Source organism: Protopterus annectens, chromosome 2.part1, assembly GCF_019279795.1.
Source record: "Protopterus annectens isolate FY-2018-M chromosome 2.part1, PAN1.0, whole genome shotgun sequence".
NCBI classification, from domain to species: domain Eukaryota; kingdom Metazoa; phylum Chordata; order Ceratodontiformes; family Protopteridae; genus Protopterus; species Protopterus annectens.
In genome coordinates this window covers 282,093,760-282,106,637 of record NC_056729.1, presented here as the reverse complement: position 1 = coordinate 282,106,637, position 12,878 = coordinate 282,093,760, and the positions used below count along the sequence as shown (strand labels likewise).

The window sequence follows — 12,878 nt, the reverse complement described above, 5'->3', positions numbered from 1 at the left end:
CTTTTTGGGCAGTTTGTGGTAATGCCTTTGTACATATTTTTCACAACATTCAGCAGTCTTGTACTGTATGCAGTACACTCACAAAGACACAGTACAAGGTACTTGGTCTGTCTGTGAAGTGCAACATTTACTGCTTAAAATTAGGTTGTTTCAAAGAAGTGATCCCATTGTGAATCAAGTTTTTTACAAATCTGTGCGAGTCACAATAGTTTAGACAATAGAAGGATTTTATCCTCTGTAAGCTATGCTGTGACTGAGGCATGAGTGTTCTTATGTTAGATGTTTTCCTAACTTACTCCAGGTATACCCCTTATGCATTGCAGGGCTCTTTGAATTACCGTTTGTAAGGTTAGCTGCATTTTGGTTCTGGAGTGTAACCAGGACATTTTGTTTTGTACTCACTGTCATACTGCCCCCCCCCCCCCCCAAAACCGGCTTTTCATTTAAAAATGTACACATGGCTGCAGGTCTCTTATTTTTATGATGCATTTGCGGGAGAGTGAAAAAGGGACATGCAATGCTAATGTTAGCCCCTTTGTTGAATGATAACATTTGTGGCTATTAGAAAATTCACAGACACCTGTAAGTGTAGAAACATGTGGAAAATATTTTCTGGGTCTGTAATTCATAGACATGATTAGTCTTGGGTAGCACTGCTGCTTTACACACCCAATTTTCTGTTCAGAATATTTTAAATATGGAATAAACATAACTGATTTATCACTACACTGTTTACACACTTGTATCTCTATACACACACACACACACACACACACACACACACACACACATGCATGCAAACCTGTATACATGTGCACATATGTACCTGTGTGTGCAGTGTAATTCGTGTCCAAATAAACATCAGAAGGGTCCCAAACCATATATTGGCTCACTATAGAACTCCCTGTATGACTCAACAAAATCACAACACCTATCCACAGGAACTGGAATCACTCAGTATTGAACCCAGGTGATCTAAACTATCCAACTACATATAGACTGGGAAACCTACACCACCACTAGTTCACAGGCACAGAGATTCTTGGCTTTATCAGTACAAATGCCCCTGGAACAATTAGTCCCACTAGCAGCAATGTCTTGCAACATGTGTATCTCCGTCACCTGCTAGGTCTGACCATAATGTCATCTCATTTTAAAATAAAATTTAAAACCAGAGACCCATTTCACCCATGGTACCTTTAAAAACTTCATACTTGTAAGTGATGCATTGGCAAGCTTCAAACCCTTGTTAACTCTGCTGAATACACAGGAGTGTATACCACCACAGTATACCAGCATGTAAGCAGCTCATAGATGCAGCTGTTCCCTGTAGGAAGAAGCACAGGGTAAACCTCAAAAACAAAACCCCATTGGTAGAACCGCAATATCAACAAGCGTTACAGTAAAAGGAAGACCATTCTAATTAAAAGTAAGATTTACAATCATCTCGGCTCTGAGAATACGAACACAACTAAAAAAGATCTTGTGATTGTCCTTGGCTTGGGTGGCTTTTGTGGATTTTATCAGGCTCCTGAGTTATTTATTTCAATGAGGAGGGTTCTATCATTCTGGGAATTACTCTTCTTATAGAACCCTATGAAACCTATAAGGAGTAATTCCCAGAATGATAGAACCCTCCTCATTGAAATAAATAACTCAGGAGCCTGATAAAATCCACAAAAGCCACCCAAGCCAACGACAATCACAAGATCTTTTTTAGTTGTGTTCGTATTCTCAGAGCCGAGATGATTGTAAATGATGTGACCTACCCTGAGGCTGAAAGATGCAGTTAACCTGCTGTCCAATAAATTCAGCTCACATTTTATTTCCTCTCCCCTCTCGTTCCTTCAAGGTAATATATGAAACTGATTCACCTCCAACTATTAAACAAGAGCAAGTCCTGAAAGTGCTGCTAAAAGTACTGCATTGATGGGTCCTGACAGTATCCCTGGATGCGTGTTGAGAAATATGAAGCATGATTTAGCCACCCTTTCTTCACAACACTGTTCAAACTCTGCCTTTGTACAGGTTTTGTCAAGTGAATAGAGACCAGCTATAGTCCTTCCCCGGCATAAGGAAAGACCTTCCACAAACTTGGGCAATTACCGACTCCTAAGTTTGACCAGCTTCATATGCAAAGCCATGGAAAGGCTTGTCATTGAACTAATCAATGTGGGCACAGGGAATGTGCAAATACTGGACCCGTCTCAGTCTGGATTCATCAAGGAACAGGGCATGCTTACCCAACCTGGTTCACAAAAGGAATGGATGAAGGTAAAAACAGTACATTCACAATATCTCAGTCTAGCCAAGGCCTTTGACACTATCCCAAAAGTCATAGTAGAAAAGCTAAATAAACTGAGAATAAACCCTATGTCACCCACTGGATTGCTAACTGTATACATATAGGATGCAGGAGAACAAAATAGGGGAACATACCTCCACAAGAGACCAGTCACCAAGGAGTCCCCCAGGGTTAGGTGCTTAGACCTCTCCTGTTCTGCATCTACATCTACTTCTTTGAAGTAAAAGTCAATAACAGAGGGCTCTGCTGACTAAGTTTGCAGATGACTGCAAGCTAGGAGCAATTATTGAATCCCCAGTTGACATGGCTATCCTGCAGGAAGGTTTGTCCCAAACAAAGTACTGGTGCCAGAATCATGGACTGGAACTAAATGCCAAAACATGCAGTATTACGTCCTTTGAGAAGTAGACTACTCTATGGAACTACAGTGACAGTTGACCCAATTGCTTTCAGGGCTGCTGTTCATTTATTTTATGTCAGCACTTTTTCTAGGCAATCAATTAACATGACTTTAAAATGAATAATCGCTTTAAAGGCTTGGTGACTTTAGGGTGTGTATATCACATACTTCCAAGTCTGCTTTTGCTACCAGGAACTGTGATCTGGTTTATTTTGGGCACCTCTGTTGTTTACTGAAACATAATTTTATAATACTTTGGAAGTTTTGAGGTCTGACCAACTGAAATGTGTGGAAAGGTGTTTTTTTCTTCTGCAGTGTTTTACTAGTTTTGATCATATCAGAAGTCTATATTGAAAGTTTTCATTAGCAACAGTGTTTGTACTTATTGCTATGAATTTTGATTTACCATAATTTATTTTTTGCATTTTTATAGTTGCAGAAGCTGACCATCATGACGCTGACTGTTTCTTATGTGTTTTCTTGAGTCATGGGGAGAATGAACATATTTATGCATATGATGCAAAAATCAGAATTCAGGAACTGACAGACCTCTTCAAAGGAGACAAGTGCAAAAGTTTAGCAGGAAAGCCCAAACTCTTTATTATACAGGTATGAATTTTTCCACAGTATTAATGTTCATATAACTGTTAAAGCTGATTGGGATTAATGTTGGTATCTCTTAACAATGAGTTAAATTTGTTTCTGTTATCTGGGTAGTAAAGTATCAGATTAAATGATAATTCAAAAGATGTGGCTTCTGCTCATTGTGTAACATCACTATTAACCTCCCTTTTTTGTGTGATTTGAGTATTGTTAAACATAAGGGAAAGTTTACAAAACTGGTTGTTTTCCAAACTGTCAGTGTGTGCTTATCATAGAACACCAAGGTCGAATTTGCAATTTAGCAGAGGGTGTCAGATTTACTCTATTTTTACCTGCGTTCTGGATTTTTTTTTTTATATTTGCCAATTTTGTTGTTGCATTGTTAAGACTGTTATTTCCTTCATAATCCATGCTTTTGATTTGCAGTCACTCCAAGTTGGACTGTTGACGTGTTCTGTTGCATATCTGGTATGATTTTTACCTCACTGTTGTTGCAGTACACACGCTGCAGCACTGAGAGACGAGCATTCCAAGGAAATATGGTCAGGCTACACACTGCATTCATCTAGGGTCACTAGTGTACTATAATTGCGTATCCATTTTATCCTAGTATTTTAAGAACTTATCTTTATTTTTTTCTGAAGGCAGTGGTGCTCCCTGAAAAGATTATTGGCAAGTTTGCCTGCTGTAAACAGGTTGTGCCATACCCCCACACCCACGGATTGCTCTCTTCAGTGCACCTTCTATATAGAATAAAGCTTTCAGGTTTCCATGTGCAAGCATTGAGCAATTTTTAGTAACATCCAGATGTTCTTCATCTCACATTGCTGCAGTCCTAACACTTGGGTAGTCTGCTGTCCCTCGGTCGGCCCGAATATCAGAGTATAAGGCTGACGTCGGTCAAGGCGCATTTGACTGACATCAGAACGTCAGGGTACAAATGCGCATGACCGACGTCATATCCTCAGTCTTTTTTGCCGCATGGTCCGATGCAGAAGCAGTGTTGCAAGTGCCGCTCGCGCTCTGAAATATTTCGAATTCGGAGTTTCAGACCGAAGTCAGAGTTGGTTAAGTACCCCGTTGGGGAATATTTTGGTTTTTTCTTGCCTCAGTGGTTTACCGGATGTCAGAAAAAGTGAATAACTGTATTTCTTGTGGGAAACAGATACCGCATAGGGATTACCATAATTTGTGTATACCTTGTTTGGGACCTGAGCACGACGTTGTTGGGTGTCGCTGCTAGGTTTAATAAACGCACTATAAAGCGAAGGTTGGATTGTGCCAGGTTGGTCTTTGGGAAGCGGTGCAATTACAATATGCCGTCGGATGCTCCGCCGGCTTCCTCAAAGAAGCGCAAGGACAAGGCAGTTAAACCTAGGTTAGAGGAGTCATCCGAACCGGACGCCGGTTCTTTAGAGGCGCCAGTGGAACCGTGGTTCATGGAGGCCTCTCTGGAGTCCCGGGAGAAACTTTTGTTTTTCAGGATGTCGCCTGCCAGTAGGCAGGTCAGGCTGTGGGGGCTTCTCAGATAACTGTACTCCCCTCCCTTCCTAAGGTGTCTAGGCCCTCTTTCTGCTTCCAAGGCTTCTCCTAGAGGCAGGTCTAGTTTTGCTTCTGTGGGTGTCCCTCCTAGTTCTTCAGGTTCTGTGCCCAAGAAGCACATGCTTAAAATGGCAGAAGATTTAATTACTTTAATTAGAGGCTCTATGCCCCCTCCTGATAAGGGGCCTAGGATGGAACCTGTGTTGGGGGATTATGAGCAGGCTTCCGATGTGTCTGAGTCTTCGGCTGAAGACTTGCAGGAGTATTCTCATTATTCTGATTCTGATGTGGATGATTCTACTCCTTCTGCTTCTCCTCCTGAGGATTTTTCTTTTTCAGAGACCCTTCACTCCATGAGAGAGCACTTTAAATGGGAAGGTCAGGATTTCTCTGATTCCAGGAAAAGGCTTGGGGAATTTTTGTTTTTACCCCAGCATAGGCCTTTAGCTATACCTCCTGTTCTGAATGTGGTGGAAGATGTGTTTGCAGAGGCTTCTCTTAATCCTGATTCTTTGCCTCCTGCTCCTGTTAAACCAGATAGGTATTACAGGGTGCCTGAAGCTCATAAGTATCTTTTAAGAGTCCTAGGGCAGAACCAGAAACTGTTAGACAGGGGCCTAAGGGTGTTAAGGCTTCTGTTGTCAAGAATCCGGTTCCTGCAGATAAAGAGGCCAGGGCCTTGGATAGATGGGGAAAGAAAGTTTATACTTCTTCCACTCTAGCCATGAGAGCTTTGAATTGCCAGTTTCACATGTTGAAATATCAAAATTATCTCCTTTCTCAGTTGAAATCTAAGGTTGATGCTCTGGAAGGTATTGACTGTAAAGAGTTGCAAGATTTAGTGCATGTTTCTGAACAGGTGGGTAAGCATTCTTTGCAATGTGGTTTTGATGCTGTACAGGCCTCGCCTAGGGTGGCTGCCACTGGGTCAGTGCTTCGCAGGCATGCCTGGCTGAGGGATCAAAATTTATCTGACCATGTTAAAACAAGGATCTTGGATGGCCTTTGGAATCTGGTGTCTTGTTTGGTTGTGGTGTTGAAGCAGTGTTAAAGAGAATGGAAGACAAGGCTGAGGCTATGCAGACTGTTAAAGATTTTTGCAGGTTCAGCCTCCAAAGTTTAGTAGAAATTGGCCTACTAAAGGGTGGACGTATCCTTCTTATGATTCCCAGTCTAGGGGTAGATCTAGACGTGGCAGGGGCAGAGGTCAGGGCTCTTTCAGGCCTAGAACAGGGAGTTCTCCTGCACAGTCTTGTCAGTCCTTTCGTAAACAGACCCAATGACCTACCTTTTCAGCTGCCAGAACCTTCTCGCCTGGCAGCACCTTTGGGAGGAAGGTTGGCACTTTTCAAAGAAAATTGGAGTTTGATTACCCAAGACAAATGGGTACTGGATATCATACATCACGAAGACAAATGGGTACTGGATATCATACATCACGGTTACAGGTTTTATTTCCATTCCTTGCCTCCTTTCAAAGGCATGCCAGACATTCCTCCTCAACAAAGAATAGAGGCGCACAAGCAAATTTCACTGTTACTCCAAATAGGGGCCATACAGCCGGTTCCTATGCCAGAAAGGGGCCTAGGATTTTATCCTCGCCTGTTCCTAGTACCAAAGAAGGGGAACACGTGGAGACCAATTTTGGATTTATCTATCCTCAACACTTATCTGGACATTCCCAAGTTCAAAATGTTGACGTTGCAGCAGCTTTTACCTCTGCTGGGCAAAGATCATTGGATGGTAACTTTGGACCTCAAGGAGGCTTACCTTCATGTTCCCATCAGACTAAGTTGCAGGAAGTATCTGCCGAGCTGGGACTTCTCACTATCAGTTCTCTGCATTGCCCTTTGGCTTATCTACTGCCCAGAGTGTTCACGAAAGTTCTGGCTCCAGTGATAGCTTTCTTCAGGCTAAAAGGAATACAGATCTATCCTTATTTGGACGACTGCCTGATTCTGGCTCAAGGAAGGAAGAGCTTCTTCATCATTTGGAATATGTGATAGCAGTGCTAAGATGCCTGGGGTATTCTGTGAACGAAATAAAGTCCAGTCTAGTACCCTCTCAGGACATGTGCTTTCTGGGTGTGAGACTGAATACAGCATCCCAGATGGCCTTTTTAACCCCGGACAAACAAAAGAGTCTATCCCTTTACTTCCATCAGCTATCTCATCAGTCCGGGCTGACTGCAAGGACAGTCCTTCAAGCCTTAGGGTTCATGGCATCTTGTATTCTGGTGCTTCCCAATGCCAAACTGCATATGAGGAAGCTACAATGGTATCTCAAAAATGTATGGACACAGCACTGCCAGGATCTGGACACTGTCATTCAAATAATACCTTGCATTCAAATGGAATTTTTGTGGTGTGCTCAGGAATGTCACCTAAACAAGGGACTCTGTGACCCGGCCAGAGGCGAGTCAGATTTTAACGACAGATGCCTCGGACATAGCTTGGGGAGCTCATCTAAATGGAAAGTGGATACAAGACAAGTGGCCTGCCAGACTACAACATCTACATATCAACATGAAGGAGATGTTAGCAGTCCAGTTTGCATTAATAGCTTTCAAGGATTTACTTCTTCCAGGGCAGGTGTTGATTCTAACAGACAACACAACTGTCATGTGGTACATCAACAAGCAAGGGGGAACACATTCTTATCCTCTATGCAGGCAAGCAATGATTTTGTGGAGACTGCTCTCAGTTTACAACTAAGTCTTCAGGCAAGGTTTCTGCCGAGCACAGAACTCCTTAGCAGATGTGTTAAGCAGACAAATCATGGATCCCCACGAGTGGAAACTGGATCTTCATGTATTTCAGAAATTGACAGTGTCCTGGGGAACTCCAGACATAGATCTGTTCGCTTCTCCACTAAACCACCAGCTGCCAAAGTTTTGCACAAAGTGGTTTCATCCCACAGCTTGGAAAGTGGATGCTCTTTCTTTCAGTTGGAAAAATCTTCATGTGTATGCCTTTCCACCTCTGCCTCTCCTCTCAAAGGTACTTCTGAAGGTCAGACAGGACAAGCCAAGGATGATTTTGATAGCTCCAGATTGGCCTCAACAGCACTGGTACCCACTACTGAGAAGTCTAGTACGGAAGCCTCCATGGCCTTTGCCTTTGATTCCACATCTGTTGTCCCAGGAGGACAGTCATTTGCTCAATATCAAACTTCACTCTCTTCACCTAACAGCATGGCATATTCTGTTTTAAACCATAGAGGGTCTCAACTTCCACAACAAGTTTTGAATGTGATTTTGGAAGCTAGACGGCCTAGTACAAGGAAAGTGTACGCAGATAAATGGAAGAGATTTTTATTTTGGAGTGCAGCTAAGGATTTGGATGTTTCTGAGCCTGATTTAAGTGTGGCTCTTCAATATCTTACTGAGTTATTGGACAAAGGTTTGTCCTTCTCTTCTATTAAGATTCATGCTGCAGCAATCTCAGCTCACTACGATTGTGACCCACCATTGTTTTCTCATCCTTTATTCAAGCAATTTCTTAGAGGGGCAAAGAATATAAGACCCCACAAGGGCTCCTACTCCTGCTTGGGATCTCAATTTTGTGTTGGAGAAACTCACTCTACAACCTTTTGAGCCTGCAGCTACTGCCGAGTTGAAATATTTGTCATGGAAGACTGCTTTTTTGTTGGCCATTACCTCTGCAAGAAGGGTTTCTGAATTGCAGGCCCTTATGGCAGTTGAGCCTTTCTTAATTTTCCACAAGGATAGGGTATCTTTACGCACTAATCCTTCCTTTATGCCTAAAGTGGTTTCTAGTGTGGCTTTAAACCAAACTATTCATTTGCCTACTTTTTATGCAAATCCCCAAACTAAAGGGGAAAAGATTTTGCACACTTTAGATGTACACAGGCAGTGGCGATATTATTTGGACAGAACTAAAGGGTTCAGACAATCTCAGCAGTTATTAGTTTCTTTTGCTTTGTGCTCTCAGGGCAAGCCCGTGTCAAAACAAACTATTTCTAAGTGGATTGGATTTTGCATTGCCTTCTGTTATTCCCATCATGGCAAAGAGATTCCAGCTGGGATTAGACCTCATTCCACTAGGGCTACTGCCACTTCAACAGCTTTTTTGAGGGGTGTGGCTACTAAGGATATTTTGGAGGCAGCCACTTGGAGTTCAGTGCATACCTTCTCTAGGCATTACCACCTTCCACTGTACTCTAAATCCAGGGCTGGTTTTGCCACTGCTGTGTTGCAGGGCATTTTGGCAGCTCCTGCTTCATTATAGTTTAGCCATCCTCCCTTACCTCTGCTTTGGGATTCTACCCAAGTGTTAGGACTTCAGCAATGTGAGATGAAGAACATAGTACAGTTTTGTACCTACCATAAATGTAGATGTTCGAAGATCCACATTGCTGCAGTCCAATTTACCCTCCCTCCTTCCCTCTGTTGTTTGAGGTGGTTGTGTGGGTTGGGTTATCCATCTGAGGTATATTGCATTTTGTATATATTGTATATATTATACATATTTTTGGTGTTAGGCTAGTTGGTTGTTTAGTTATTGTCTATGGGTTTTGACCTTTCTTTTTAGGGTCTTCTGACATCTGGGGCAAGAAAAGACTGAGGATATGACGTTGGTCATGCGCATTTGTACCCTGACGTTCTGATGTCAGTCAAATGCGCCTTGACCGACGTCAGCCTTATACTCTGATATTCGGGCCGACCGAGGGACAGCGGACTACCCAAGTGTTAGGACTGCAGCAATGTGGATCTTCGAACATCTACATTTATGGTAGGTACAAAACTGTACTTTTCATCCACCCAAACACTAATGGCCTTCACAGGATAACATAAAACAGTTTGTCTTGGGCAGAAGGGTGTCCATTTCTCACCAACAGGGAAAACATCCCCTAGCATGCCATAAAAACACACAAAGTGGGGTGCCACAGGAAACTGCAAAAGCTATTTAAATACTGTCAAAGTTCTGCAGATAGGATGCTGTATGTTTAAAGTTAAGTAACTCCATGTATTTTTTCTACCCCCTCAAGTTTAGTACCACTTTTTTCCTTTCAGCCTTGCCCTCTTGCCCACCTGACACCTCAACTCCTCTTTTCTTTTTCGACTGTACTTAGTATCTTAGTCTTTTGTCATGTTACTCATAGATGGCAAAAACTGTCACAGTCAGGTATGTGATTTAAACCCAGATTTTAGTAAAATTTAACTTTGCTTTTATGTTGTTGCGGTTTTCTTTATTTGTCCTTGTAGCCCAGTGGGTCATATGGACTAATACCCTATCCCCTCCCCACTTAGCAAATGTTAAATGAAGAAAAAAGGGCACCCAGTGAAAGTGAACAAATGAAGCAGCATTAGACATGATGCGCATTTGCTAAAATGCTATCTGCTAGAGAAGTCAGATGGGATACATCAGTAATTGGGTCTGTGCACCATTTAAAGTCATGGCTACAGTATCATTATTGTGTAAACACATGCACTACATCCATCTTACTTAATGAAAACTATTGTAAATATACTGAATCTAAATACATTGATTGCAAATGGGCTAATTGTACACTGGCTGTCATGTGATGTACAGCAGTACACTTAACAGGCTGAAATCTCATCTCTGATGCGGAGTTTAAATAGAATCACTTTAACATTCACACTGTCCATATATATTGTGCGTCAGTGTAGAGTATCAGCTCTTCATTAGTCTTCTAGGTGTTCAGTACTCATTTGAAATAAGTTGTTCTTTTTCTCACAATCTTATCAATATTTATCTCATTTGGAATTGCTCAAAATAACATCCTTACATTCAGAGTAAGGTCATTAAGTTTCATAAACACTCTGAGAATTGGTTACTCACACTGAAAAGGTGGCACTGCTCTATCTGTCAGAGGACTTGGAGGGAACGTATCGGAATTAGAATAACTTAACAGCTGAGCTCATATGGAACTCTTCTACTTAACTAAATGCTTTCTGTTTTGTAGCTCTGCATACTTGAACACTTTACATAGTATGATCACAGGTTGTATCACGTTAGTGTAGTAAGTAAGGTGCTGTTCTGCTCTTTCATTCCAAGCTGCATATTGCGTCGCATTTTTCCGTATTTTTGCAGTTGTGAAAAAAATTCATCAATATGTTAGAATCAAACTGTTTGCCTGCCTTTGTTTCAAGAAATCCATGGCACTAAAAACACAGAAGCAGTTTCAGGATAAAGGTGCCTGAACGAAACAATAGAACTCCCTTTAGCACACCTTCAGGGACCACCACGGCTGGATTAAACATTATTCTTTTATTCCAACAGTATAAAACAGTATTAAAAACTTTTTGTAAGCGCTTTCGGGTATATACCGTACCATTCTTCAGACAAATGGCTATTAAGGTTTTTCATTCATCTAAATAGTCAAAAAGGCGCCAAAATTTTATGCCTTTCACAAATGATACCTCTGTCTACCATTAGATGGCAGTACATACATTCCTTTCTATATACTCTTGTTAGTCTTATTTAGCTGCGGTGGTGGTGCTGCGGTAGCGTTGTCGCCTCACAGTTAGACGTTGCCCATTTGATTCTCAGTTAGAGCGTCTTCTGTGTGGCGACTCGTGTGAATGGGTGTTCCTTCGGTGAAGGTTGTGCGTTAGGCCCGGCAAGCCAGCACGTAAAAATCTACTGCCAATCATTAGCAGACCGGAGTTCCGCTGTGGCGACCCCTAACCGGGAAAAGCCGAAAGACACAAACCATACTGACATAATGCATTGACATCTACATACAATCCATAGTAAATTTATACATTAAAATATCAATAGATTATAATGTTAATAAACATTTCATATTATTAATAACTTAATATCACTAAATCATTCTCTTAATTTCATATTACTGAATATATACTTTATACTTTTTTAAAAACCATTAACATTTTACATAACAAATAGACTTATGAACATACAACCTATTTTGTAAAAAAATGATTCTTTCTTTACTATTTTAAAATTAGAATTTTTATTTTTGTTAATGTCTTAGTGGCCTATCTCTAAGGAAAGGTTTGATAGTTATCCTATCATTCAAACCTTTCCCCTTTATCTGATTGCATTCTAATAATCCATGTAGTTTCCTCCTGTTCTGTGTAACTTTTAACATTCCCTAGCCTATTGTTTCTTCCTTTCCTTAGAGATAGTCCACTAAGACATTAATAAAAATAAAAATTCTAATTTTAAAATAGTAGTAAAGAAAAAATATTTTTTTATAAAATAGGTTGTATATTCATAAGTTTCGTTATGTAAAATTTGAATGTTTTTTAAAAAAAGTATAAAAGTATATATTCACTAATATAAAATTAAGAGAATGATTTAGTGATATTAAGTTGCTATTAATAATACGGGCAGCCACGGTGGTGCAATGGTTAGCATTGTCGCCTCACAGCAAGAGGTTCTCCGGTTTGATCCTTGGCTGGGGAGCCTTCTGTGCGGAGTCTGCATGTCCTCCCTGTGGTCGCGTGGGTTTCCTCCAGGTGCTCCGATTTCCTCTCACATCCCAAAGACATGCTGTAGGTGGATTGGACACTCCAAATTGGCCCTAGGTGTGAGTGTGTGCATGTGTGTGCCTTCACTGGAAGGTTGGGCGCCGGGTTGGCAACTCGACACTGTAAAACTCCACTGCCAGTCATGAGCGGACAGGTGATCCGCTGTGTTGAAAAGCCGAAAGAAGAAATTGCTATTAATAATATGAAATGTTTATTAATATCTATTGATAATATTATTTTTATTGTATAAATTTACTATGGATTGTATGTAGATGTCAATGCATTATGTCAGTATATAGACACTAAATAAGACTAACAAGAATATATAGAAAGGAATGTATGTACTGCCATCTAATGGTAGATAGAAGTAACATTTGTGAAAGGCATAACATTTTGGCGCCTTTTGACTATTTAAATGAATGTAAAACCTTAATAGCCATTTGTCTGAAAAAGGGTATGGTATATACCCGAAAGTGCTTACAAAAAGTTTTTATACTGTTTTATACTGCTGGAATAAAAGAATAACATTTAATCCAGCCGTGGTG

At 41.0% G+C, this 12,878-nt stretch overlaps 1 protein-coding gene across 1 annotated transcript in view; it reads left to right on the top strand.

Moving 5' to 3' along the window:
- Positions 1–12,878, top strand: part of CASP6 (caspase 6) — a 1,203,724-nt gene that overhangs the window by 993,473 nt on the left and 197,373 nt on the right. The window contains exon 4 of the mRNA XM_044063443.1: positions 3,139–3,314. Within this exon, the coding sequence (XP_043919378.1) occupies positions 3,139–3,314 (176 nt within the window). The remainder of the gene's footprint in view (positions 1–3,138; positions 3,315–12,878) is intronic.